The 26,135-nt window shown below is 42.8% G+C and overlaps 1 protein-coding gene across 1 annotated transcript in view; it reads left to right on the top strand.

Moving 5' to 3' along the window:
* The window catches only part of LOC144768737 (integrin alpha-M-like), a 364,452-nt gene that overhangs the window by 39,668 nt on the left and 298,649 nt on the right, over nucleotides 1-26,135 (top strand). The window contains exon 3 of the mRNA XM_078652620.1: nucleotides 19,861-19,964. Coding sequence (XP_078508746.1) covers nucleotides 19,861-19,964 — 104 coding nt within the window. The remainder of the gene's footprint in view (nucleotides 1-19,860; nucleotides 19,965-26,135) is intronic.

Below are 26,135 nucleotides of genomic sequence, written 5' to 3'. Positions count from 1 at the left end.
CTTCTTGATCAGTTTAGTGTTTTTTGTCAGGAACGGGGACTTACAATAAACACAACTAAAACTAAACTAATGGTTATGACCGCCAAGAAGAAATATAGGAATATCCATTTGTTCTTGAATGGATCTCCTTTAGAGGTGGTCGATGAGTTTGATTACCTGGGTGTTAGGATTAATAATCATTTGAAATGGGAACCCCATATATGTAAAATGGTTTTAAATCTTAAAAGGGTTTCCGGCACTATTTTAAAAAACCAACGTCTCTCTGTAAGTAGGCCAGTTGCACCTGCCTTATCAGTTTATGAGGGGAAAGCAATTGCCGCAGCTGTTTATGGCTCGGAACTGTGGGGCAACGAGAATACCAACGACCACGTCCGATCAGAGAATAAGTTTATGAGGGACTTGGTGTCGCTTCCATCCTCTACCCCACTCAAACCTTTATTCTTAGACCTAGGCAGAAAGTCTATTCGGGACTTCCTTCAGCTCCGTCCCCTTTTATATTGGGTCCGTTTGAGGAGGACCCCCGAATTAGGTAATTATGCCCTAGTGTTAGATAAAATGCTAAAATTAAATACTGCAGGCAAAATAAAGTGGCTAAATGCTTTAAAAAATCTTGTAATAAGCGTGGGTTTAAGCGACGCTTGGGTATCCCAATCACCTCCACCAAAACAAGTGGTGAAAAAATTATATTGGGATTGGATAGAGGCCAAGGCGCTACAGAACCCAAATTGGGGACATTTGACTGAGACTTTTTTGTCCCATAAATGCACCCAAAAATTGGAATTGTTTTTGGATTTTATTCAGATCCCTCGAGAAAGGACTTTATATATTAAATTTAGACATGGAACATTGCCCCTCAAAACTGTTACATCTAGATGGAACAATAGGAGGGAAGAGGATACAATGTGTCCAGGTTGTATAAATCCCAAGGAATCATTGGGGCACTTTCTTTTTGCCTGTAAGGCATACATCCTACCTAGGAAGAAATGGTTGAAACCAGTGCTAAAGAATCTTGGTATTAGAGATTATAAATTAGCTTTGCGTATTCTTAGCTCTGACACCTCTTCCATGGTTGTTGTCTGTGGGGTTGCAAAGTTTTTATCATGTGCCTGGATTATTAGGACTAAGATTTTAAAAAATGCTCATCAAGTCAATTTTTCCACATAATTCTTAGATGTATTTTTGTAAATAATGAACTGTTTTTATAATTATGTTTGTATTGTATGTTTGTACTTTTTATGATACATGTGTCGAATAAAAGTATAATGACTTGACTTGACTTGTTAATAGACTCCTCATTTTCTTCATGCTAATGCTTGGAAAATTGGCACTTTATAGCAAGATCACAAGCTCACTTTATATGCAAGCCCTTGCACAAATTGCAGTGAAATGTGTGCAATCGGCTTAAAACAGAGTGTATTAAAGGTGAATACTGGCGATTAATCAACCATCGGACATTAAACCGTCCCATCACATGTCTTAGATGCCACAGTACCTCTGATATAATGTGCCCCAAACACCCTTAAAATATGTGCATCACTCACAAAGCAGCAAACAAACCCAGAAATTGTTGTTACAGGCACCTAACGAAACACAACCAAATGAAGGTGCGGGGAAAATGCCCCCTCTTTGTAATATGCAAAAACAACCATTGATGGACAGAATGCAGAACAATGTCATACATTCACCCCAGTACAGATATCTGGGCCTAAATCCATCGTTTTTTTGCACTCCACACCACCCCAGGTCAGACATGGCTATATGCAAATCAGCCTTGACCCTGTGCCTCATGGGAACAGTCCAGCCCGAACTGCCAAGCCATGTTTTTCCTGGACCGGAATCAAGCATTCAAGGACCAGTTTCTGGCTATCAGTCTTCATCAGCCTGGATAGCTTGACTCCAGTGGTGTGGAAAGCATGGGACTCACGTCTGAGCATACCCATCCCACTCGGGGTGACAAATGCAAAAACAACGATTGATGGACAGAATGCAGAACAATGTCATACATTCACCCCAGTACAGAGATCTGGGCCTAAATCCATCGTTTTTTTGCACTCGACACCACCCCAGGTCAGACATGGCTACATGCAAATCAGCCTTGACCCTGTGCCTCATGGGAACAGTCCAGCCCGAACTGCCAAGCCATGTCTTTCCTGGACCGGAATCAAGCATCCAAGGACCGGTTTCTGGCTATCAGCCTTCATCAGCCTGGATAGCTTGACTCCAGTGGTGTGGAGAGCATGGGACTCACGTCTGAGCATACCCATCCCACTCGGGGTGACAAATGCAAAAACAACAATTGATGGACAGAATGCAGAACAATGTCATACATTCACCCCAGTACAGAGACCTGGGCCTAAATCCATCGTTTTTTTGCACTCCACACCACCCCAGGTCAGACATGGCTATATGCAAATCAGCCATGACCCTGTGCCTCATGGGAACAGTTCAGCCCGAACTGCCAAGCCATGTCTTTCCTGGACCGGAATCAAGCATCCAAGGACCGGTTTCTGGCTATCAGCCTTCATCAGCCTGGATAGCTTGACTCCAGTGGTGTGGAGAGCATGGGACTCACGTCTGAGCATACCCATCCCACTCGGGGTGACAACTGCAAAAACAACAATTGATGGACAGAATGTAGAACAATGTCATACATTCACCCCAGTACAGAGATCTGTTCCTAAATCCATCTTTTTTTTGCACTCCACACCACCCAAGGTCAGACATGGCTATATGCAAATCAGCCTTGACCCTGTGCCTCATGGGAACAGTCCAGCCCGAACTGCCAAGCCATGTCTTTTCCAACGAATTTCGTTGTGTGCACTGCATCCCCAAATGCAATGCAGTGCACGCAACGAAATTCGTTTGATTTATGTATATGTTTACTTACCTGCAAACCTCCATTATCCATACATTACTAACCCCTACCCAGCCCCTCCCCCTCCCCACGTCACTGCCCCGACAGGTACTCCTCTACCGACCGCGTACTTTTAGATAAAGGAGTAACCAGTAGCATACTCCATATACTTGAGTCACAAGTTGTAACCTCACTCAGTGCCTTACTATGAGTGCCCTGTAATTCCTGATGGGACAGGTATCTGGAGTTATCATCCCCATCGAGAACTACAGTTCACCATGTATCTTTGAGCTTTTCACCTCGTTACTTCACCTGCTAAAATCAGGTGAAATGCCTGGGCACAGAAAAAAGGTGAAAAATGCAGAAGTTGCTGTGGGATACCCAGCTCCCGCATCTTAATGGGGAATAATTGCACCCCAGGAGAAAATGTTGCCCACAGTATCAGTAATTCCTGAGGGATAGGGTATTACATACTATGCTGTGCACCAGCCTACTCACAATGGGCATCTTATGCCAATTTGCTTAGGAGACACAAAAGTTCCCATTTGAAATAGTTGTTTCAATATGAGGTACTGGTAGCTTCAAACGGCAATTTTAATTTCCCAATGAACACGAATATTAATACCTTAGAAACTGATTTGTTTGTCGGCCTTTACAGTGAAATACAATGTGAACCATATAAGGCAGGACCCTTGCCACTGAGTGTAACTTCATTATATTTTTAACTCCTCCGCGCCATAAAAAGTAGACAGCCACAGACAAATCGGTCTCGCACCCTTTTCAAAAACTGAAGGTGATACACTGCTCTATCTTGCCAAGTCTTGGGACACTTTTGGCCACTAGCCACAATGCTGCCTCAATCTAAAGTTGTGAGCTAAGCCCAAAGCGCCCGATCCTATCATCCACTCCCGCCACCCCAAAAACCTACCACCCAATATTTCTCCTTCGCACAGCCATAACAACCCACCCAAATAACCCAGGGGTGGCGGGGGGGGAGACCTTCTCTGTCAGCTCCCTCCCAAGCCCCTATTCTAGCACAGTGTGGAGAAGAATCATGTACATCCATTTACTTGAATCAGGAAAAACTCATCCATTCTCTTAGTTTTTAATTTATTTTGTAATTGCTCCTGCTAATAAAAAACATTTTATGTTTCTAAGTGAAACAGATGACATCTCTTTATCAGGCTCAGTTGGCCTGGTCAGTGAGAATGACTGATGTGTTAATAGTTCCGCTTTCATAAGGAGTGTTTTTCATTTTCCAAATTCAGTCTTTGTCCAATCCCCAATGAAGAAAAATATTAATACCTTAGAAACGGATTAGTTTTTCGGCCTTTTCAGTGAAATACAACGTAAACCATATAAGGCAGTACCCTTGCCACTGAGGATAACTTCCTTATATTTTTAACTCCTCTGTGCCACATAAAGTAGACAATTTACAACAAGGGGTGGTGATGGACAGAGTCTCTGAATTAAGCAGAGTACTCTCACCCAGTCAAGAGATCAGGCAAGCCGGGCCGAAGAGGCTGAAATGCCAGAAACCGGTCCCCGGTAGCTTGTCTCCTTTCTGGTGAAGAATTGGCTTGGTAGTTTGGTCTGCCCTGTTCCCATGATGCACTGGGCCAGGGACAGACTAATTTGCATATAGCCAGGTTCTGAGCTAGGATGGGGCAGTGAGATAAATAACGGTGATGGATCAAGCCCTGATCTTTGGACTGGGTAAGAGTGGTCTGCTTAATTCAGACACTCTGTTCATCACCACCCCCTTTTCTGTATCGTTTTTGGCCACTATAGGTGTGGCAGGGTATACTCAGACATGAGTCCCTTTCTCACTGCTCCATCAGGATTCAAGCAAGCCGGGCCGAAGAGGCTGAAATGCCAGAAACCGGTCCCTGGTAGCTTGTCTCCTTTCTGGTGAAGAATTGGCTTGGTAGTTTGGTCTGCCCTGTTCCCATGATGCACTGGGCCAGGGACAGACTAATTTGCATATAGCCAGGTTCTGAGCTGGGATGGGGCAGTGAGATAAATAACGGTGATGGATCAAGCCCTGATCTTTGGACTGGGTAAGAGTGGTCTGCTTAATTCAGACACTCTGTTCATCACCACCCCCTTTTCTGTATCGTTTTTGGCCACTATAGGTGTGGCAGGGTATACTCAGACATGAGTCCCTTTCTCACTGCTCCATCAGGATTCAAGCAAGCCGGGCCGAAGAGGCTGAAATGCCAGAAACCGGTCCCCGGTAGCTTGTCTCCTTTCTGGTGAAGAATTGGCTTGGTAGTTTGGTCTGCCCTGTTCCCATGATGCACTGGGCCAGGGACAGACTAATTTGCATATAGCCAGGTTCTGAGCTGGGATGGGGCAGTGAGATAAATAACGGTGATGGATCAAGCCCTGATCTTTGGACTGGGTAAGAGTGGTCTGCTTAATTCAGACACTCTGTTCATCACCACCCCCTTTTCTGTATTGTTTTTGGCCACTATAGGTGTGGCAGGGTATACTCAGACATGAGTCCCTTTCTCACTGCTCCATCAGGATTCAAGCAAGCCGGGCCGAAGAGGCTGAAATGCCAGTAACCGGTCCCCGGTAGCTTGTCTCCTTTCTGGTGAAGAATTGGCTTGGTAGTTTGGTCTGCCCTGTTCCCATGATGCACTGGGCCAGGGACAGACTAATTTGCATATAGCCAGGTTCTGAGCTGGGATGGGGCAGTGAGATAAATAACGGTGATGGATCAAGCCCTGATCTTTGGACTGGGTAAGAGTGGTCTGCTTAATTCAGACACTCTGTTCATCACCACCCCCTTTTCTGTATCGTTTTTGGCCACTATAGGTGTGGCAGGGTATACTCAGACATGAGTCCCTTTCTCACTGCTCCATCAGGATTCAAGCAAGCCGGGCCGAAGAGGCTGAAATGCCAGAAACCGGTCCCCGGTAGCTTGTCTCCTTTCTGGTGAAGAATTGGCTTGGTAGTTTGGTCTGCCCTGTTCCCATGATGCACTGGGCCAGGGACAGACTAATTTGCATATAGCCAGGTTCTGAGCTGGGATGGGGCAGTGAGATAAATAACGGTGATGGATCAAGCCCTGATCTTTGGACTGGGTAAGAGTGGTCTGCTTAATTCAGACACTCTGTTCATCACCACCCCCTTTTCTGTATCGTTTTTGGCCACTATAGGTGTGGCAGGGTATACTCAGACATGAGTCCCTTTCTCACTGCTCCATCAGGATTCAAGCAAGCCGGGCCGAAGAGGCTGAAATGCCAGAAACCGGTCCCCGGTAGCTTGTCTCCTTTCTGGTGAAGAATTGGCTTGGTAGTTTGGTCTGCCCTGTTCCCATGATGCACTGGGCCAGGGACAGACTAATTTGCATATAGCCAGGTTCTGAGCTGGGATGGGGCAGTGAGATATATAACGGTGATGGATCAAGCCCTGATCTTTGGACTGGGTAAGAGTGGTCTGCTTAATTCAGACACTCTGTTCATCACCACCCCCTTTTCTGTAACATAAAGTAGACAGCCACAGACAAATCTGTCTAGCACCCTTTTAAAAAACTGAAGATGATACATTGCGATATCCCGCCAAGTCACCATGACACACATCTTTCCTCATCTCTCACACGTCAGCTTGTGCTTTATTTAATCTCTGGTAAAGGATCATATGATTTTTACAAACCTGTGATGCAAAGCATCCACCCCCGAGGGAAAACAAACTTCCCAACAAAAGGTATATTTGGTGAGAGGGTGCCGCGGATTACCAAGACAAATTGTAGTGTGGAAAAGGCCTCTTTAATGAAGCAGATGCACAATAATAACAAGCAACTATTCCTTGGTGAACCACCTTACAAACTTCCGGCATCACTATGCATCAAACATCCAAACTCTACCATCCCACTTTTAAATGTCCCCCAGACCTTCCCCCCCCACATCTGCACTATCTACATTTGTATCGTAGCCTTCCTAAAACTATTAACTACTCAACTGTAAACTTTGCCTTCCTGGCCCCTGCAATTTAAACTTCTTCGACCGATCTGTTCAAAATAAATCCCCCCACCCCAACACAACAAAGTTCTTCAAACTCTGAGAAAACCTGATGTCAGATCAGCCACAAAAGCACAACCCCCCATACATTTGTACCCTGGATGCACCTGTTCCACAGTGGACAGCCCCGAATTGTGTCTCCTCTCCCCATAGTAAAGGGGAGGGAAAACAAACTTGTCCCACTTTGGGCCACCAGCGACAAAGCTGCCTCAAACTAAAATGGTGGGCTTAGCCCAAAGCGCCCGATCCTATCCCCACCTGCCGCCTCAAAAACCTACCACCCAATATTTCTCTGTCCCCACAGCTGTACCAACTCACCCAAATAATCCCGGGGGTGGGGGGGTGGAGACCTCCTCTGTCAGCCCCCCCCCAAGCCCCCATTCTAACACAGTGTGGAGAAGAATTGTGTACATCCATTTACTTGCACCAGGAAACAACTCATTTATTCTCTTTGTTTTTAATTTCTTTTATAAGTGCTTCTGCTAATAAAAAAGTTTATGTTGCTAAGCGAAACAGATAGCATCTCCTTATCAGGATCAGTTGGTCTGGTCAGTGAGAATGGCGGATTTGTTAATTGTTCAGCTTTCATAAGGAGTGTTTTCCATTTTGACAGCAAAACAGATCGTCTCCAACCCCGAAGCAATTTGGGATAAAGTAACATAAAGTTCATTGGGGTCAGCCTCTGTCAGGGCAGAAGTTTTGCTAGGGTTGCCTAATACCAGGGCTGTCTGTCTACTGTTTGATTCGACCTCTGTTTTCTTATCTTTCTCCTCCTCCTTTTTTCTGCTTTCTCCTCATTTTGCTCTCTTTCTCTGGTCCAGAGTCTGATAGACCTCCTCTCCCCAGGGCTAGATGTACTAAAGGATTTTGAGAAAATGACTAGCTTTACAACTCCTAAATCCTTTTCAATAATATACATACCCCCTTCTATGAGTCGGAAAAAGAGTTTTGGGTCCCATACCGAATGGCAGTTTGGAAGGGGTGCTGTTCCTTTCACATTGCTGCTCAGTATGCAATGCATTAGTGGTTTGTGACCGCAGCTTCAGTCGAAAACCACTCATCAGTTTCCGAAATCTTATAGGATGTGGTAACTGCTTTGCAAAGAATCGTGGATATGTTGTTAATCGTGGTGGCGGCCTCAGGTGTAATACCCAGTGGTCTTAGGCACTATTGCCTGTTCACGTCAATATTTTCCAGTCAGAAAACTAGCACTGATTCCTTTGAGGAACAGCGGCTGCTTGAAAAAGAAACATTTTCTTTGAAAATGCAAATATAGGAATGGTGCTCAGCTGTCCCTTGCATATCACCATCCCTGCATTAGTAGTCAATTGCAGGGGGGGTCTCAAATTGGAACCTATCTGATTAATATTCATAATTCAAGCCCTTCTGCAACACCATGTGAATATGGATTTGGTGATCCAACCCAATAGTACATAAGCCAGTTCATAAAATCAGATGCTGGTCCTAAAAAGTCTGTCAGCGTGAAATTGAAATCTTTTTGGGACATCTGGTCCCAAGTCTCTGAAAAGGATAGGGGATGCTAGCCACCTCAGACCACTTGCACAGATATAGCACTGGTGATGCCCTTATAACTTACCGGTAATCATTACAACTCTACCTCATCACTGTCCTAAACAAGTGACCTGAATCTATACAATACTGTTGTCAATGTTTTAAAATACGTAAGGCCTTTCAGCAAAGGAAGGGAGCTTTACTCCTTAACTGCTGCCCCCCCCCCCCCCCCAAGTGCTGAACCATTATAACAGGAAGCGCCGCAGCGTTATAACAGGAAGGTCTTGACACGGACAGGTAAGTGGGGCTGGGGTGGGTTTGGGGGGCATTTTTAGGGGTGGGGTCAGTTTTAGGGCTCAGGGCAGGGGCGTTCAGAGTAGGGTATATAATGGGGCAGGGTTTTAGGCCTCAGGGCAGTGAAAGGGGTCGTCTTAAGGAAAGTGACGGTACAATTTCGGGCTCAGGGTAGAGGCCTGGAGTCAGGATCATTTTTGGTAGGGGGCAGGGTTAAAGGCCTCAGGACGGGGGGAGAGGAAAGGGTAATTTTAAGGGCAGGGTGGGGTAGGTTTTAGGCCTCAGGGTGACGGGGCGAGGTAGTGGGATAAGATTTTAGGGCTTAGGGCGGGGAGGTGGAGGTTGAGGTAGTGGCAATCTTTACCATGCATATCTCTTTACCAATCATACCTTCACCACAAATTTCTGTAGTAAAGGCATGGGTGGTAAAAAAATGCGTAGTAAAGGAATGCATTGTTTAGACTCATTCGTGGTTAGGACAGCATTGTAGAGGCATGCGTGGTTCAGCCATGAGCGCCTCTGTCATACAACCGACTCTGACCCATGATGTTGATTGTCATGTGCGTCATTGATACTGAAACACTGCTGTGAAGTGTGAGGTGTGACTGTAAATGTTGAGGGAGGGAAAGGAGGATATGAGTAGAGAGAGGGAATAAAAGAAGAGAAAGAGACAGAGATACAAAAGCAGACAGAGAGAAATGTTGGGTTAAGTATCAGATTTCAAGATTCAAGACAAGGCTTATGTTAGTACTTGACCTTACTGATTAGCCTGTCATTATGCAGTGATAAAGTAAGGGAGGCCCTAACGGAGAACTCACTTAGATGCTTGTGCCTCGGCAATGAATTGTACCTCCTGTACTATTTTCAGTGTCTGCATCATATTACTTGACTCTTACACTAGTGCCTAGTATATCTCTCTCCCAGTTATATACTGCAAGATCTTCAGGCTCTTGTCGCTCTCTCTAAGTGCACTTCTCTAGACTTGCTTACATACTACCATCATTAACAAAGTTTAGTGTGTACAGCCGTTCAAGGCACAATGCATTGATACAAAATGCTCATTGTTTCACTATGTTACTGGCTTAAAATGTCCCACCATGCTCTCAGTGGTACAGAGTATTTATTACCTACTGGCGGTCGCCAGTAGGTATATATAGTTAGGATTTTTTCTCTATGGGTTTTTTGAAAATTCTATGTCTAATAACTTTGGCGTTTGTGGACGGAATTGGCTGAAATTTTCAGGAAAATGGCACATTTTGTTTCTGAGCAGCCCTTGAAAATTTGGGGGGGGGTTCGTCCAGTGGGGGCCGAGAAAAAAGGGGGGTCCCAAAACGTGTTTTTAACATTGAGTTTTCCATAGGGCGGTTGGCCTCACTTTTAGCCCGAACGGCTGAATGGATTTGCACGAAACTTGGCAAAATTGTAGGGACTGGTAGCCCGATGTGCCTTTTGTAGGTCTCAATATATGTGCTCCAGTGGATTTTGAGAAATTAACGTTTAAAAAAAGATATATATCTGTAACAGCGGACCGGGCAGCGCACTGGTTCGCGGACTTTTCGCGCAACGGAGCTTTGTGAAGCGAAGCTGATTGGTTCTCCGGCGTCTGTCAACATTCCAAACAGTCCGTAGCGGCCGCCATCTTGTCTCTCGGTAGGATCGAGAGACAAGAGGAGGTCAAAACAAAGGGGGAAATAACTATAAGGGGGCATAGTAGATCCTCGCTGACCCCCTAGGTTTGATGTGGAGGTTTTAAAAGGGCCCCGCGGGGCAAAAAAAAATAATAATAATAATAATTGAACGGCTGAATGGATTTGCACGAAACTTGGCAAAATATTAGGGACTGGTAGCCCGATGTGCCTTTGCTAGGTCTCAATATATGTGCTCCAGTGGATTTTGAGAAATTAACGTTCAAAAAAAGATATATATCTGTAACAGCGCTCCGCTTCGCGTAACGGAGGTTTGCGAAGCTGATTGGTCATTCTGTCACTGGGCTATAGTTGGGCTACATTTGGCTGATATTTGGGCTACATTTGTTTTTTTGTGTGTCTGGCGGCCATCTTTGGGCTACATTGGGCTACATTGGGCTTCATTGGGCTACATTCGGCTAATTAGCAAATAGCTCATCGCAAACTAGGAATGGTAAAGAATCGCTATTTATTCCTTAAAGTTCGCTATTTAGGAAATGCAAATAACTTTGATGATACATATGGCGGTTCATCTCTAACAAGATAAGAAGCATAGGGATACATTTATGATGACTGGCGCATCACCAGGGATGTGTTAGTCATTTTGTGCCGCTGTTCCGTCACCTATGGTGTGCTGCATTTACAATGCGGCGCATCATGGGGCAAAAACAGCACAGATGCGTGATGTATCTGTGCCGTAAAGGTGGCGCATTGCTGGAGTTGTATCGCAAGTGTGATGAAGCTCCAGCAAGGGTCGGGGGTGCCCCTGTCGCAGGGTTTCTGTTCTCACACAGAACTGTGGACAGAGGATTGGAACCTCGGCGAATGCATTGCTGGAGTTGTATCGCAAGTGTGATGAAGCTCCAGCAAGGGTCGGGGGTGCCCCTGTCGCAGGGTTTCTGTTCTCACACAGAACTGTGGACAGAGGATTGGAACCTCGGCGAATTAGGGTGTCCCAAAACTCACGTTAGTAATCAAAAACTCCTTAGCAAGCTAGGTACAGTGTCACATTGGATATAACAAACTCTCAATGTTTAGACAATCCAGAATATGAACTTATAGTACCTCAGGATACGTGGAACTCATGAACAGTCGGTCGTTATAGATTTCTTAGAAACCAGAACATGGAGTTAAGAAGAACAGATGTGTATTTGAAATGTTTATTTACTAATGCCGTCTTCTCAGGCGTAGTACCTTAGATAATAAAAGTACACATATTATCAGTAGCAAAATTACCAGCATAGTTACTAGTACATAAAAAGTGAATGGTGATAGTATGTTAACATGCTGTAAATGAATAAGAGTTAGCAACACTTATAAGCAGCCGCGGGCCGTGGAGGGAGTTACGGTGAGGCAGGGAGGCGGGGAGGGGGAGAAGCAGGGTGGAGAATACAAGTACACATATTATCAGTAGCAAAATTACCAGCATAGTTACTAGTACATAAAAAGCGAATGGTGACAGTATGTTAACATGCTGTAAATGAATAAGAGTTAGCAACACTTATAAGCAGCCGCGGGCCGTGGAGGGAGTTACGGTGGGGCAGGGAGGCGGGGAGGGGGAGGGGCAAGGTAGAGAGGGCTCCACCCTGCTTCTCCCCCTCCCCGCCTCCCTGCCCCATCGTAACTCCCTCCACGGCCCGCGGCTGCTTATATCTCACCCTCCCTAATACACATATTATATTATTTGCTAAGAAGGTCTCTTTGTGTTGGTTTAGGGCGTGCCCATACTTTAGTGTCTTAGATTTGAAGGAATCACATCAGCATACACCAGCTCTCTCTTCATGTGAACCGCATCAACTGTTGTGTATGTGTGTTCGGCAAAGCAATATAAAACCCGCCTCATGCCCAGAATTGGCAGAAGTTGCACTTATGTTATGAGTATGAAGTCGTGGAGATCAGACCTCATAACAATTCTGTATCGTGTTGTTCTTGAAACTTTAGCACTCGCTGTACAGATATAGTTTAACAAGTAAAGCAGATAGTAGACCAATAACATATTATTCTCATGTAAACCACGATGAACTACTAGGTGGAAAGCTAAAGCAACAACTAAGTGTCGTGTGCAGAAGTTGCAAAAAAGGAAAAATGGCGTTTAAACCGGTAATGAGCCCATGCTAACTTAACACGGTGTAAAGATATCCAGGACCTAGATGACACCTCCTCATGATCCGGAAACGAACTGAATAAGATAATAGAAGTGCCATCTCATGAGAGCAGATTGCAAGTTTATATGTGGACGGTCCGCAAGGTAAAGCATTAAAAACTAGGAAAATTTAATGCTAAAGAAAAATAAAACAGCCAAGTACTTTATCGAGTCTTAAGCCAATAGGCAAGGTAAATAATAAAAACTTGACAAATAAGTCAATGAATTGTCAATGAAATGCTAGTACTCAGCATATCAAACATGAAAAAGGTCTATGACATAACTGTGTATGCAAAATAAGCTGCAACAGCCTCCAATAGGAAGTCACCGTCTTCATCCGAAAACAGTTCAGCCATCCAATTTAAAAGCGGAAAAGAACATACGTGCTCTCCCAGCACCGGATCCTCTATCACCATCAGAGGACAGCTCGGTGGGTTTTCAAGAAAGCTCTGTTCCAAGAAAGACTGTGCTGCCGCCAGTAAATTCCAGGGACCAAGTAGTCCATGCATCAATGCCACAGCCATAATCCTTTCGCCAGGACAAACCAACTCGTGAGTAATGATAGGAGTCATCAGCTGATTAAAGTCGACGTCAGGAGAAACCGGTCCGCAGAGACACAAATCAATGGCCCAATCGAAATCACAGGTCAGGCAGTGAAATACAGGCTGGACACAGGTGAAGTAGGAGAACCGAAAAGATAATCCATATGCCGTGCTTAATATCGCCAACGGCATTGTGCCATAATATTCTAGCATGCGATTGCGGAACAGTGTCAGCAGCTGCAGGGTCGGAGGTTGCATAGGAGGGACATCCATATTTAAAAATGTAAAAAAGCACAAGAGCGTCCGCTGGTAATGCAAGTAAAAATGCCAATCTACGAACCAGAGTGCAGAAAATACAATGAAAGGAAGCAGGGATGACTCCAAAGATTTTCTCAAATGAAGTCACGAGACCACTGGTAACAACTTTAAAAAAGTGTGCCAGGGACTTTGTGGAGGATGCGTTAAAGATAGTCGGAAACATGTTGCTGAAATTGAAAGGCAAATCTTAATTGAAAAGGGTGTGCACCTCTGTATGGGTGTTCGCTATGTGAAGTACGAAAGTTTCACGGGCCGAACTCAAGGCCACCTCTCTCTGAGACAAAAGAGCTCTTATTCTTGCCATGCCGTTGAAACGTGTCCCAAGGTTGGTATTTGTGGCCAGATTGAAAACTCCCTATGTTCATGTGTGGGAGGAAATAGAACATTTCTGCAGCAAATAACCCGTTCACTTACTGTTACGATAAAAGGAATACTTTTAATTAACTCAGAACAATCTTCATTATTGAGCATCAAATAACTACCATTTTCCAACAACTTGAACGTGGGGATGATAGCAGGAACTGGCGTGCCTTGCAACACGCAAGCCATATTTGGTCGGTGTTTGTTGCATGAACCGTGTAACTGTATGTGCCTACACATTAGTGAATGATCTGGCGTCTCAGTGCATTCCTCTCCATTCAGATAAACTTCTTGATCATCTTTGAAACATCTGTATGTGTATGGAAGCGACCAGACCTCATGAAGAAAAGCACTACCTAAAGGTTCATAACGACCTATTGGTATATATTTCATACAATTTGAAAACTTATATAAAGCAAAAGGCAGCGTTATTAAACCGTGGATAAGGCATGTTGCCAAAAAACCCGCAATCCTCTGCTGATGATGTCACTGAGCATGTCATGAATGATGTAATATGTGACATCATCAGCAGTGGATTACGGGTAATGGTATCTCTAGTTTACTCCCTTATAGCTGTGTTTCTTTTAACATAAGTGTCTGTTTCCTTCCCTTATACTTACTGTTTTTGGTTCGCTTCCGGTTCGCGTACCAGCGAGCGAACTAGGAAGCGAACTAAGAGAAATAGAGGTTGGCACAATTCCAAATATTGTACCAATTTTTTAATAACGGGGAGGTAGTTCTGAAAAGAACTTTTTTTTTTTTTTTTCTGAACATTTTTTTACTGTTTTTGAATTTTTCGGAACAGTTTTATATTTTTTGGGGGTTTTCTTGGAGGGGGCAATGAAAACGATTCATTGTAAAGGGCTCAACAGGAGCAACAAAACAAAAAAAAGAAGTATTTATATATATATATATTCACTGAAAAAACCATAGGTTATAGACCATATATAGTTAGGAATTAGCATTTACAAAACCTTGAAAATTCACTGAAAAAACCATAGGTTATAGACCATATATAGTTAGGAATTAGCATTTACAAAACCTTATTTTACTCACACAAAACCATTGAAATTCCATATATAGTTAGTTGCACTAACTATATATCGCGCACCCGCAATCCACTGCTGATGATGTCACATATTACATCATTCATGACATGGTCAGTGACATCACTGATGACATCTCAAATGACATCATCTAGTGTCTGTGTGTTTTTGTAAAGTTTAAATATGTTTTACATATTGAAGAATGAGTGGATGTATGGAAGACTGAGTGTGTGTGTGGCTGGCTGGGAGGTGTGTGACTCTGTGCATATCAATGTGTACTTGTATCAGTGATTGTATAAGAGAGTAAGTATGTGTTAGTATATGTGTGAAAAAGTATGGTGTTCTGTGTTTAACTGTATAGATGAGGAAATCGAAGTGTGATTGATTCTTCACAGGACTGACTAGGTGTATGAGTGCATATGATAGTGTTGTAATAATGAGTGACTGTATGTATGAGTGATTGTATGGGTGAATGAGTGAATGTGTGTGTAGACGTAGGAATCAGTGAGTGCGTATGTAGTAACTGGTATTGGTGTGTCATGATGTCATCAGTGATGTCATTTGAGATGTCATCAGTGATGTCATTTGAGGTGTCATCAGTGATGTCATCAGTGATGTCACTGAAGTATGATGTTCTGTGTTTAACTGTATAGATGAGGAAATGGAAGTGTGATTGATTCTTTACAGGACTGACTAGGTGTGTGAGTAACTCCATGGATGAGTGGCAGTGTGTGAGTGTCTGCATAGGTGTATGAGTGCATATGATAGTGTTGTAATAATGAGTGACTGTATGTATGAGTGATTGTATGGGTGAATGAGTGAATGTGTGTGTAGACATAGGAATCAGTGAGTGCGTATGTAGTAACTGGTATTGGTGTGTCATGATGTCATCAGTGATGTCATTTGAGATGTCATCAGTGATGTCATCAGTGATGTCATTTGAGATGTCATCAGTGATGTCATCAGTGATGTCACTGACCATGTCATGAATGATGTAATATGTGACATCATCAGCAGTGGATTGCGGGTGCGCGATATATAGTTAGTGCAACTAACTATATATGGAATTTCAATGGTTTTGTGTGAGTAAAATAAGGTTTTGTAAATGCTAATTCCTAACTATATATGGTCTATAACCTATGGTTTTTTCAGTGAATATATATATACTTAAATATTCGTATATATAACTTGTTCCAGATCCCTGCCAGGGTAGCAGAGCGCTTGATGTAAATAATCAAAGTAGCAAGCAAGATGGGGTGCATCAGGAACAAACCCATATGGTATACCTTAGACAATTAGGACTGAAAAGGAATTGAGTCTTTGACATACCTTTAAGACCATGTAAGCCAATATATGGAAATCATTATATAAAGTGATAGCATCATTGTGACCACTAATGTTATGTGGGCGTCAGAGAGTATATCATTTCTGGTGTATGCTCTTGTCCGCCTAACATGCAACATTTAAAAGCCGTTTTTTTGTTTTTGCATTAGATGATTTTTTAGGCCTCTTTTAAAAACACTCAGATAGGCTCTATGCAGACCTGGGTTGTGAATCCTTGGGAACTTCCTGAAAAGAATGTTTTAGGATGGATTTCGTTCTTCAAAACCCGAATGCATAAGTAGAGAAACAATTTGCTTGGAGAAGATATATTATATTGCCGCCATGGACGGTACATTTTGTTTGGTAGGTATACTTGCGCACTCAATCGTTGATTCACAATGTCTATCCCTACTGTGTGTAGCTTCCAATGGACAGAAAGTCTCTGGTTTCTCAATGTCTAGCCTATCTTTATTTGTCAGCAATGCACACACTTTATGCAGTATTGTGCTCACCAGTCAATTACTTGTATCTTCTGAAGGTGTCTTGATCTGGGAGCTGGACAATATTGCTATTTTATTATTGCTTCTGCCCTACTTTGCTTGGTATACTACAGGGTTGAGGTGGGGAAGATGGATGTGGGTTTGTTAGTAAGACACTGCTTGATCGCAATGGCATACTTTTTTCCACACTTGCCCTGCCAGTGCCTGGCCAATGTATGAAGTGATGAGAATCAGCCATATTTTATTTATTATGTTGTGGGGGGTAGAATAAGGTCAAAACTCTATATGTGGTGGATCAAGTTGTGGACTTGTAGTGTGTTGGATGAAGATGCATTCCTTGTAGACCTGCAATAGACCTGTTTGGTAGGACTTGGCAACCATTTGTTGCTCCCTTGCACTCAGAGTCACAAGATGGCTCATTTCTGAGGAACGTGAAAACTCTACAGAGTAGACATGATGCTGACACACAGTCACACACACACACACACACACACACACAACCACACATTCACACACACACACTCACAGACAGACAGACACACAAATAAACACATTCTGAAACAATTGGTCAATAATAGATCCAGGCCTGACGGCATGAAGTAGCTGAATTCACCCCTCAAATTGGCAATTGTCCTCAACAACCAATGAACCTGTGCTACAGTCATTATTACTGCTACTGTTGGTGGATACATGGAAAAAACAAGAAAACAGCAGAAATCTGAACCTTGAATAGGGTACATCCTGCTAAGGAAACGTCAAATTGCAGTCCGGTCCTGTGCTTATCATTTTCATATGACCTTCTCTTCACACTCAACAAATGGTAAACAAGGCACACAGTGGCTTCATATTGATAAAATCTGACTCCCATCAAAGGGGCGAGGCTATTTAACGTTACCAAAGCCCAGATGCCTTCCTAAAGGAGGGATCACCTCCTGCTACTCTTCCTATACACATTTCTGCTGTTAGAATGTTACATCTAATCCTCAAATTTCTGGTCGGTGTTAGTAGGGATATCGCTCTCGAGGACTGGTGATATTCCAAAAAGGAAGACTCTGTATTCTCCTGCAACTGAGCAGGACAGACCAGGCAACCACATCTCTTCACCTGCAATGATTAGCATGCTTCCTCAGAAGCTACTGACTGAGGGAGAATATGCTTCTGGAGACGAGGAGGACCCCTCTAGAAGGATGCCTCTTCATTCTTTGCTAGCTCATAATGCCAAACTCACTCTACTGCTTTCAGGTTCAAAACCACCTGTACGAGGAAGCATCCTCCTCAAATATCCGTAGGTGTATGAATTCGATGTTCTATGCTTCATTTCCCACAACTGTAAAGAAAAGAGCAACCTGTTGGGAATTTCCTATAGAGCTGTTTAACCCCCTGTTTAGGGCAATAATGGCCATTATGCTATTTTCACGTGCTCCTGGTGCGTTCTCACACTAGGGTGCTGCTTTCAGAGATGGATGGGCTGCCATGAGCAAACAATGAAAGTTCCTATTACACTACTCTAGTCGCTGTAGTTGCTAGCCCCTGCTGTGTGGGGCTCTTGCGTAGGACTGCTTTGATGGAGTGATTTTGATTTCCTTGTGCCCCACCCAGGGAGTTTGCTCATGTGTGAACATGAGGCAAGTGAATGTGGCTGCTACAGTCTGGTGTCAAACTCTCTGTTCCCAGAACATTCACAGCTGCTTCAGCAAGTACCTTACAGTTTTGGCTCAGCATTGTTGCACTACCCACAGACCACTAAAGAATGGCCTGTGGAAATAGTCTCTCCCAAAGGGCATCCGTATCTAAAAAAGTAATGCATATAACACATCAGGCCCAAATTCCCCCAGAAACCCTTGCATCATAATTCCCTGCTGCTCTCCAAAATTCAAGCAAACAGCAGGAGGCGGGATGGGGTCATATAGTTTAGGATAATGTGAGGAATCGGAAGTTTTGTAAAGCGCAGGCCAGTGGCGTGTTTATTTGCGAGGATGGGGCAACCCTCTGTTTGAAACTACTATTCGTAAAATTGCGTGAACAGTTATGAAAATATTTCGAAATTACACCTATAGCACAAAATATGCACTGCCGGTATTTTGCGTGACCTTTTTAACGCAACAGAATCCCTTACATTTTTTTTTCTGTGGGAACCTCCCGTGGTTGAGAATTATTGAAAAATGTGAAATCCTGAAGAATTTTGTTTTTCATCGCATTTTATGAAGAGATACAGAGGCATCTTTGAGCAGGGAAATTGTCTTAGACTGCTTGCAAAGAGATAAGGGGCTACAAATTCCTTGGCTAAAATATGTGGAAGGCTCTCTAGCGAATATAGACCAGTGTCAACTTTTCAGTGACCCGTCTTTGATTTCAAACAGTTGTAAACTAAGGGGGAAAAAACTGCTCCTAGAAAAATTTGAATCTGCTAGAAGTGGTCTCGGCCTTGTAAAGAAATCAATTGCAGCCCATGGCCTTGCCATATCTGTTTCTGATGTACAGCCAAAATGACCGATTTTTAATGTGCCGTTTTAGGCTCAATTTGTTACCTAATATTTTAGCCTATCCCGCTGGTTTTACTGTAACAATTGAGCAGAAGGGTGCCTGCAGCTGCGACAATAGGTCTCCGCAGGACACCCTTCATTTTGTACTTTTATGTTCATTTTATAGAAATCCTAGGCGTCTGTTTTTGGTTGACATTCTTAGGAAACAGAAATTTCGCCATGCAAGAGCCGCACTGTTTTTCCTACAGAAAGCTAGTGATACCCATACTTTATGTGCCATTTTAAGCTTTTTAAAAGTAGCCGTAAGACTGAGGAATACAAGAAATTAATTTATCTTTGTAAATAATCAGACTCTTCTTATGAATTGTACCCTCTTTTTTCCACAGTTTTAACCTATCAAAAGTTCAGAAATGTTATATAATTAAATTTTATTATGTAATGTATTTTTATGAGGATTTTTTATTCTTCGAAATAAAGATTACTGAACTGAACTGAACAGTGGTAATGTGAAATTATGAACATACATCTGCAAAATGTAGCAAGCCCTCGGGGTTTGCCTCCTGTGTTTTGTTCTACCAATGTGACCTTCTCCTTGACTGCGTTGCATAGATAGTCAAAGCTAGGTAAAATCTCACTTGAGTGTAACAGCTCCCGTACTCGCACAAAAAGGTAAGCTCTTTCACCTACACCTTGTGAAATAGCCCCTTAGCAAGGTAGAAAATGTGACTTCATTGCTTGTGAAATGACATCACTTCCCTGTTCTCGTTCTCAGGGTCATCGTTAGCGCCCCATTTCAGAAAAGCGGTGTCAATGAAACAGGACTGCTGTACCAGTGTAATCCTTCTTCGGGGAGATGCCAGCCCACCAATATCCCACGTAAGTAAAATACAAATTTTACCACTCATAACACTTTTAGGTTGGGAAGCCCCATAAATCTGTTGTTTAGAAATACCAGTTATGAGTGGCGTGCCCATGTGAATAGTGGTTTGTGCCGGTAGTGATGGACAGTGTTGGTTCATATCGTGTTGGACAGTCTACATTTTTGACATGGAAGGTTGCTCATACAAACAAGCTTCTTTTTCTAATATGGAAGCCGAGCATGCTTAACATAAACTTTGGGCCACATTTACTAAGGGTTTGTGCTGGACAAAGTCATGAAAAGTGACTCCAAGCAGCACAAATTCTTGCTAAGGTATTTACTTTACTGCGCAAAAGGTAATTTTTCGATGTAAAGGTGTCAATTTCTCAGTGCAGATAGCACTGTGCACGGCTTTGTACTTCTTTGAGTCAGTGGGGCATTATTTGGGTGAGCGATGGGCGGATTAGTGCAAGCACCTTTTGTTTTTGACTTGAAGCCTGATCTACTAAGGTAGCCAAACAAGGCTTTGTGTCAAAAAATAATACCTCTTGAAGCAGGCGCTACCATGGAGAAATGTTTTCATTTATCTAAACATTCTACACATTGCATGTGTGCTGCAATCTACAGCATTATACAATGTGTTGAACGTTTAGGAATGTATCTAGTCATAGAATTTTGGATTGGGAGGGTACGCTTCCAGTACAAATCCTATGCTAGACAGCATGCATACAACTCTACACCATGGAGCAAAAGTTGTGCATTGCCCTAGCGGGCCTGTTTCTGCGCCATTGAATAAGAAGTGACCGACAGCAAGCCATATATGACTCTATGCTGCTTTCTCCCCTTTGTCCTGGGTTTCACTAAAAATAAGAAGTAATAAATCATTAGTGTGCATGACCGGTCTGCCCAGCTTCAAACTTCTCAGACAGGTGGTGGCAATTACATTGAAAAATAATCTTTCTCTGTCCTTTCTCTGTACTTCACCTTACCTCTTCTATCTTAACCCTCCACTTCTCTATGTAGCTAGCTTCTTCCTCTCTCAAAGCTTGCGCTATCGGTCCTTTGCTTACCTCACCTCTCTTAATATACCCAACTTACCTCACTCTGCTTCATCTTTTTCCACCTCTCTCTCATGATGTTGCCCTCTCTGTATCACTCACTGTGCCAACATCTATAACTATCACTCTTGGCCCCTTCTCTCTTACTCAACACTCTCTATCTCACCTCTCTCTCTTTATCTGTACGTCATTCCTCATTTTTAACCTCCTTGTATCTCCTTTTCGTATGCTTCACTTCTCACACAACCTAATTTCTTTACCTCACCGCTCTCCATTTTTATGCTACCTTAGCTCTGTCTACCTCTCTCTCACCCCTTTCTGTGCATAACTTCTCCTCACCTCTTTAACTCATTTCTCACTCTACATCATATCTTTCTGAGCACCTCACCTCCCTCTACTCGCCCGCTCTTTCTTCCATGAGCAAAACTCTACATTCACCTCAACATTAGTTCACTACTTCAACTCTCCTACCCCTTTCTCTTGTTCTGCCTCTGTTACATTTCATTCACCTCTCTAAGGGCCAGATGTAGGTCGCCAAATACCGGTCGGTAACGGCCGATTTCGGCCATTACCGACCGGTATTTGGAGTTTGAGAAGTAGGGGGCTGAAATTTTACAGAATCGGTAAATTTACAGATTCGGTATATTTACCGATTTGGTAAAATACCGAATCAGTAAATTTACCGATTCTGTAAATCCAGGTGTAGGTGGCACTAAAAACAGTGCCACAGGCCCTTAGGAATTCGTTATTTACCACCAAATAATATTTGGTGGTAAATAATGAATTTCTGTGTACATGCACATCTGTGCATGTACACCGGTGCCATGTGGCACAAGGGCATGTATGTGTGTCACATTGCACACAAGCCAGAATCAGGGGTGCAACAGGGTGTCAAAGTGACACCCTGTCCCCCTTGTAAATTCGGTAATTTTACCGAACCGGTATTTACCGATTCGGTAAATGGCAATTACTGAATTGGTAAATACCGATTCGGTAATTACCGAATCTTACTGATTCGGTAATTGAATCGGTAAAAACATCTACATCCCGATTGCCAGTTCTTAAATACCGAATCGGTATGATTCGGTATTTAAGAATCGGTAATCTGGGATTACCTACATCTGGCCCTAAATATCTTGTTTTTTTCAGGTTACTTGTTTCTCTATCTCTACCACTTTTCTCAAGCCCCAAATCCTCTCGCCCTCCCTCTGGCGCTCAAGCAAATCTCTCTCTCAGGATCTCCTTCTCCATTTGAACTCACCCCTCTACCATTATTATCTCTGTCAACCTCTTTCTTTGTAGCTCTCTCTTCCTCTCAAATCTACCTCTGTATAAACCCCAACTCTTTCTCTTTCACACGTATGTCTTTTGGCTTCCTCTTTTCACTCTACAGGTTTCTTTTTCTACCCTTCACCCCTCTCTCTCCCTTTCTCTCTTCCCCCACTACTCTCTTTGTCTTACCCATTTTGCTATACATTTCTCCTTTTGCTCTTTCCACCTTACATTGCTGTTTTTCCACCTGTCTTTCTGTCTACAGTTTCATCTTGTTGCATTTACCTTTGTTTAATTCGCCTCTTGTTTTACATTATCTCTCTCTTCCTCACCCCTTAGAATACTGCACTCATCGACATCTCAGTCTACCTCTGTCTCTCTTTTCCTCACTCTAAATCGTAACCTATTTCACTAACTACCCTTTCTCTACCTATATCTTCTTTATGCGTCTCTTTATCTTTCCTGCTGGATTCCTCAGCATTCACTATTTACTTTAGTTCTCTCCATACCACACAACTCTTTCTGCATCATCTCTATCTCTACCCCCTTTTCCCTCTACTTCAAGCCTCTGACTGTAGCGTTCTCTTTATGTCTCTGTCTATCTTCTGTATCTTAGCTTGTCCCAGTTGTTCCAAATTGATAAAAAAAACTAGATCGAAACTCCAAAATAAATGCCCTTATTAGTGCTTGTAAACGCTTTCTTTTGATGGTGTTTGGCTGGCGGACACCAGACAATGTGAGCTTTCAGCTGTGTTTGTGTGTTCCCGTTTTTAAAGGTTTAATATATAATTCAATATTGTTTGGTGCTACTAGGGTTTGAATGAGCCGAAAAGGGATAATCATTTTTAAGTTGTTCCAAAAGGGGGCCTCAAAGTATATCGTGCCTGGAGCTCCACAAATCCTTAACATGTGACTGCATGGTGTGCACCAGTTCTTAGCTTGGAAACTGTAACCCTCTTAACCGCATGCTGGCGGTCGATATTCTGCTGCTGCGCTGACTTTTTCAAAAGCGCACTTTACATGACGAGCTGGGCTCGTCATGAGCGTGCGAGGAGGCTACCTCATGACGAGCCCAGCTCGTCATGAGCGTCGAAGGGGTTAAAGTTGGAGCATCATTGACTCGAGGTCAGTCACGGCCCGTGCAGGTAAGAGCGGCAGGGCAGTAGGGCCTGGTTTGAGAAGGGGGGGGGGCGGGAATTCAACAGACGATGACGAGGGAAAATTGATAATTTATTTAATTTTCCCTCGTCATTGTATTTTGACCCCCCACCGGGCCCCATCGCCCTACTACCCTTACCTGCATGGGCCACGGCTGCTCAAGTTTCTCAATTTGAAAGAAATCTGTACCTGATTCTTTCTCATTTATTTTGCTAATTGCCTGCGGGTGCTGTGCTAAACAACAAGAAGTAACTCAGACCACTGAATTTTGTGATGTTCATGGTTTTAAGTAGTGTTTCTTGCATTAGAAAGAGGATAGAGATACTAGTTATTTCTTTCAATGCTTTATATAGAGCCAATCCTTCAGATTTTTAAGCACTTTTCAGAGTCAAGTATACAGTCAGGTAAAGCTGACGTCTATGAAGTGAGGCCCTAAATCCTCTAGTGCTTTTTGAATTAAAAAAGTGATCCAAAAATCTATGGTGGCAGTTGTACCTATCGTCTAGATAGAAATACATTAGTAGGGTGGCGAGGATGATAACTTCAATAGTAGGTAGGCACAGGTTTTCTTGATCACACTGTAAGGAATTTATCCATCCCATGTTACTTGTTTTTGTGCTAGGGACTTGGTATAAATAGTTCATGTTTTGGCAGCATTTTGAAGTGTAGGCAATTTGCTACTCCCTCATGCTTGGACAAAGAGTGTTGTAGAGGTTTGTGTTCTTTTACTATAGGTCTGCCCTGTGTTTTTTGGTATTTTGAACTTTATCAACTGTTCAGTGCATTGGCTGCTGTAGGATTCTTTATCACAATATATTTTCGGGCACATGCATCAATCTAGGATTTTGCATTTCCTAAATAGCGAAAATTAAGGAATCGCTATTTAGGAATTGCAAAATCCTATGCATCAAGAAATCCTAACATTTTTTAGGATTTCTTAAATTTCGGAATTTGCGATTCCTTAATTGCAATTCGCAATTAAGGAATGGCATTACATTGATTCCTATGGGCCTAGAGGCCCATAGGAATCAATGCCGTTTTGCATTTCTTTTTTCAGGAAATCGCAATTTGTTGATGCATTGCAAGGGTGCAGAAATGTATTTTAAAGTGCATGTTTCACACACACATGTCCTAAGGACATGTGTGTCTGTAACATGACACTTTTCAAAATGCATTTTTGTGCTTTTTGAAACAATTTCGCAAATTAGCACGAGGGTCAACCTCGTGTTAATTTGCACTTCCTATTTCAAAAAGCGCTTTTTTTTTTAAAATTGATGCATTGCATTTAAGGAATCGCACAAATGCGATTCCTTAAATGCATTCGCATTTTTAGGAAATGCAAAAAAAAACGAATTTTGAAAAAATGTTTCATGCATCCCAAAAACGTATTTAGGAAGTGCAAACGGCCGAATTTACCGTTTCGCACCGTTTGCACTTCCTAAATAGGTTGATGCATGTGGGGGATAGCATCCACTTCTGCATGCACAATGTACATGTTATCTTGTCTTCCACCAAGTGCCTGAGGAATGTCTTGCAGGCAGTTTCTTTTGGGGTGGTAACTTCCAAGTATGCTAACTGATGTTGTATATGCTACTCCTTGACAGTGAGAAGTTTGGGAAGGGACATGCGGACCATGTTTCAGTACTCAACTCCACCATAATCAGTGGTATGGGAGCTACAATCATTGATCTTTTGAAATAGTTGAAAAACTTCGTGGAATAGCAGTATTTGGGTGTTGTTACAGTCATAATAGCAAGCCTCATGTAGGCAAAAGATAATTTTAAAGTGAAAATTATCCCTAGGTTCCTCACATTTTATACAGAGGTTAGGGCTGGTGCCAATGATAGAGGCCATGCAATTGGGATACTGTATTCCTGGTGGTATTACTTCAGTTCCACTGCAATTGCAACATACAAAACTCCCCTCGTCTTTGACAGATGTGATTTGAACATTCATTGTTGTTAGTTTTACCCCTACCATCTTTTTTGCCAGTGACAAAGAGACCTGAGTATTTTTCACCTGCATCTAGAAATGTAGACAGTGGTGTAAAACCAGTGAGCAAGTGGACATATACCATGAGACTTTTCTACTTATAGACTCAACAGACCCAATTCTGACTAATTGACTGTTGACCTTGACTGTAATGTCTGCGCATAGTGTAAGGATTTGTTATGATTCTAGTCCGCCCAATTAGTCATTTAAGTAAATGCAGTGCTCTGTTCTTGTTCATTCTGTTCATCTGTTGAGGTGACTCAGTGCTGCCTGCTGGTCTTCAGCTATTGTGATGCCAAGATCTGCTAGGCTGTTGGATCACACAGTTTCCATAACTTTGTGTCTGAATCCTAGTTGGTGGTTATTGAGCAGCATGTTCTATTTGAAAAGTTTCTGTACTTATCTTATGATTTCCCTTTTAAGGATGTTGCTACCTTTGAGAGGATTCTGACAATATATGCAATCAGCTTAGTCTTCAAGGTCAACCATTGTTTTTCACAGATGTGGATTTACTACAGTTGCATCAGGCATTTCCACACTTTCACCTTGGTGAGATATTCATTGATGTTGTGCATTATCTCAGAAGTGAGTGTTTGCAATGACTACTTGAATCATGAACAAGGGCAGGGATCCACTGATGGTTTGATTTTGCCTATCAGGTTCCTTACCTCCTGTAATAGCAAGGAGTTGAGGAGGAAATGGAAGAGT

The sequence above is a fragment of the Lissotriton helveticus genome, chromosome 7 (assembly GCF_964261635.1).
Source record: "Lissotriton helveticus chromosome 7, aLisHel1.1, whole genome shotgun sequence".
Classification (NCBI taxonomy): domain Eukaryota; kingdom Metazoa; phylum Chordata; class Amphibia; order Caudata; family Salamandridae; genus Lissotriton; species Lissotriton helveticus.
This window is presented reverse-complemented; position numbering and strand designations above follow the sequence as displayed.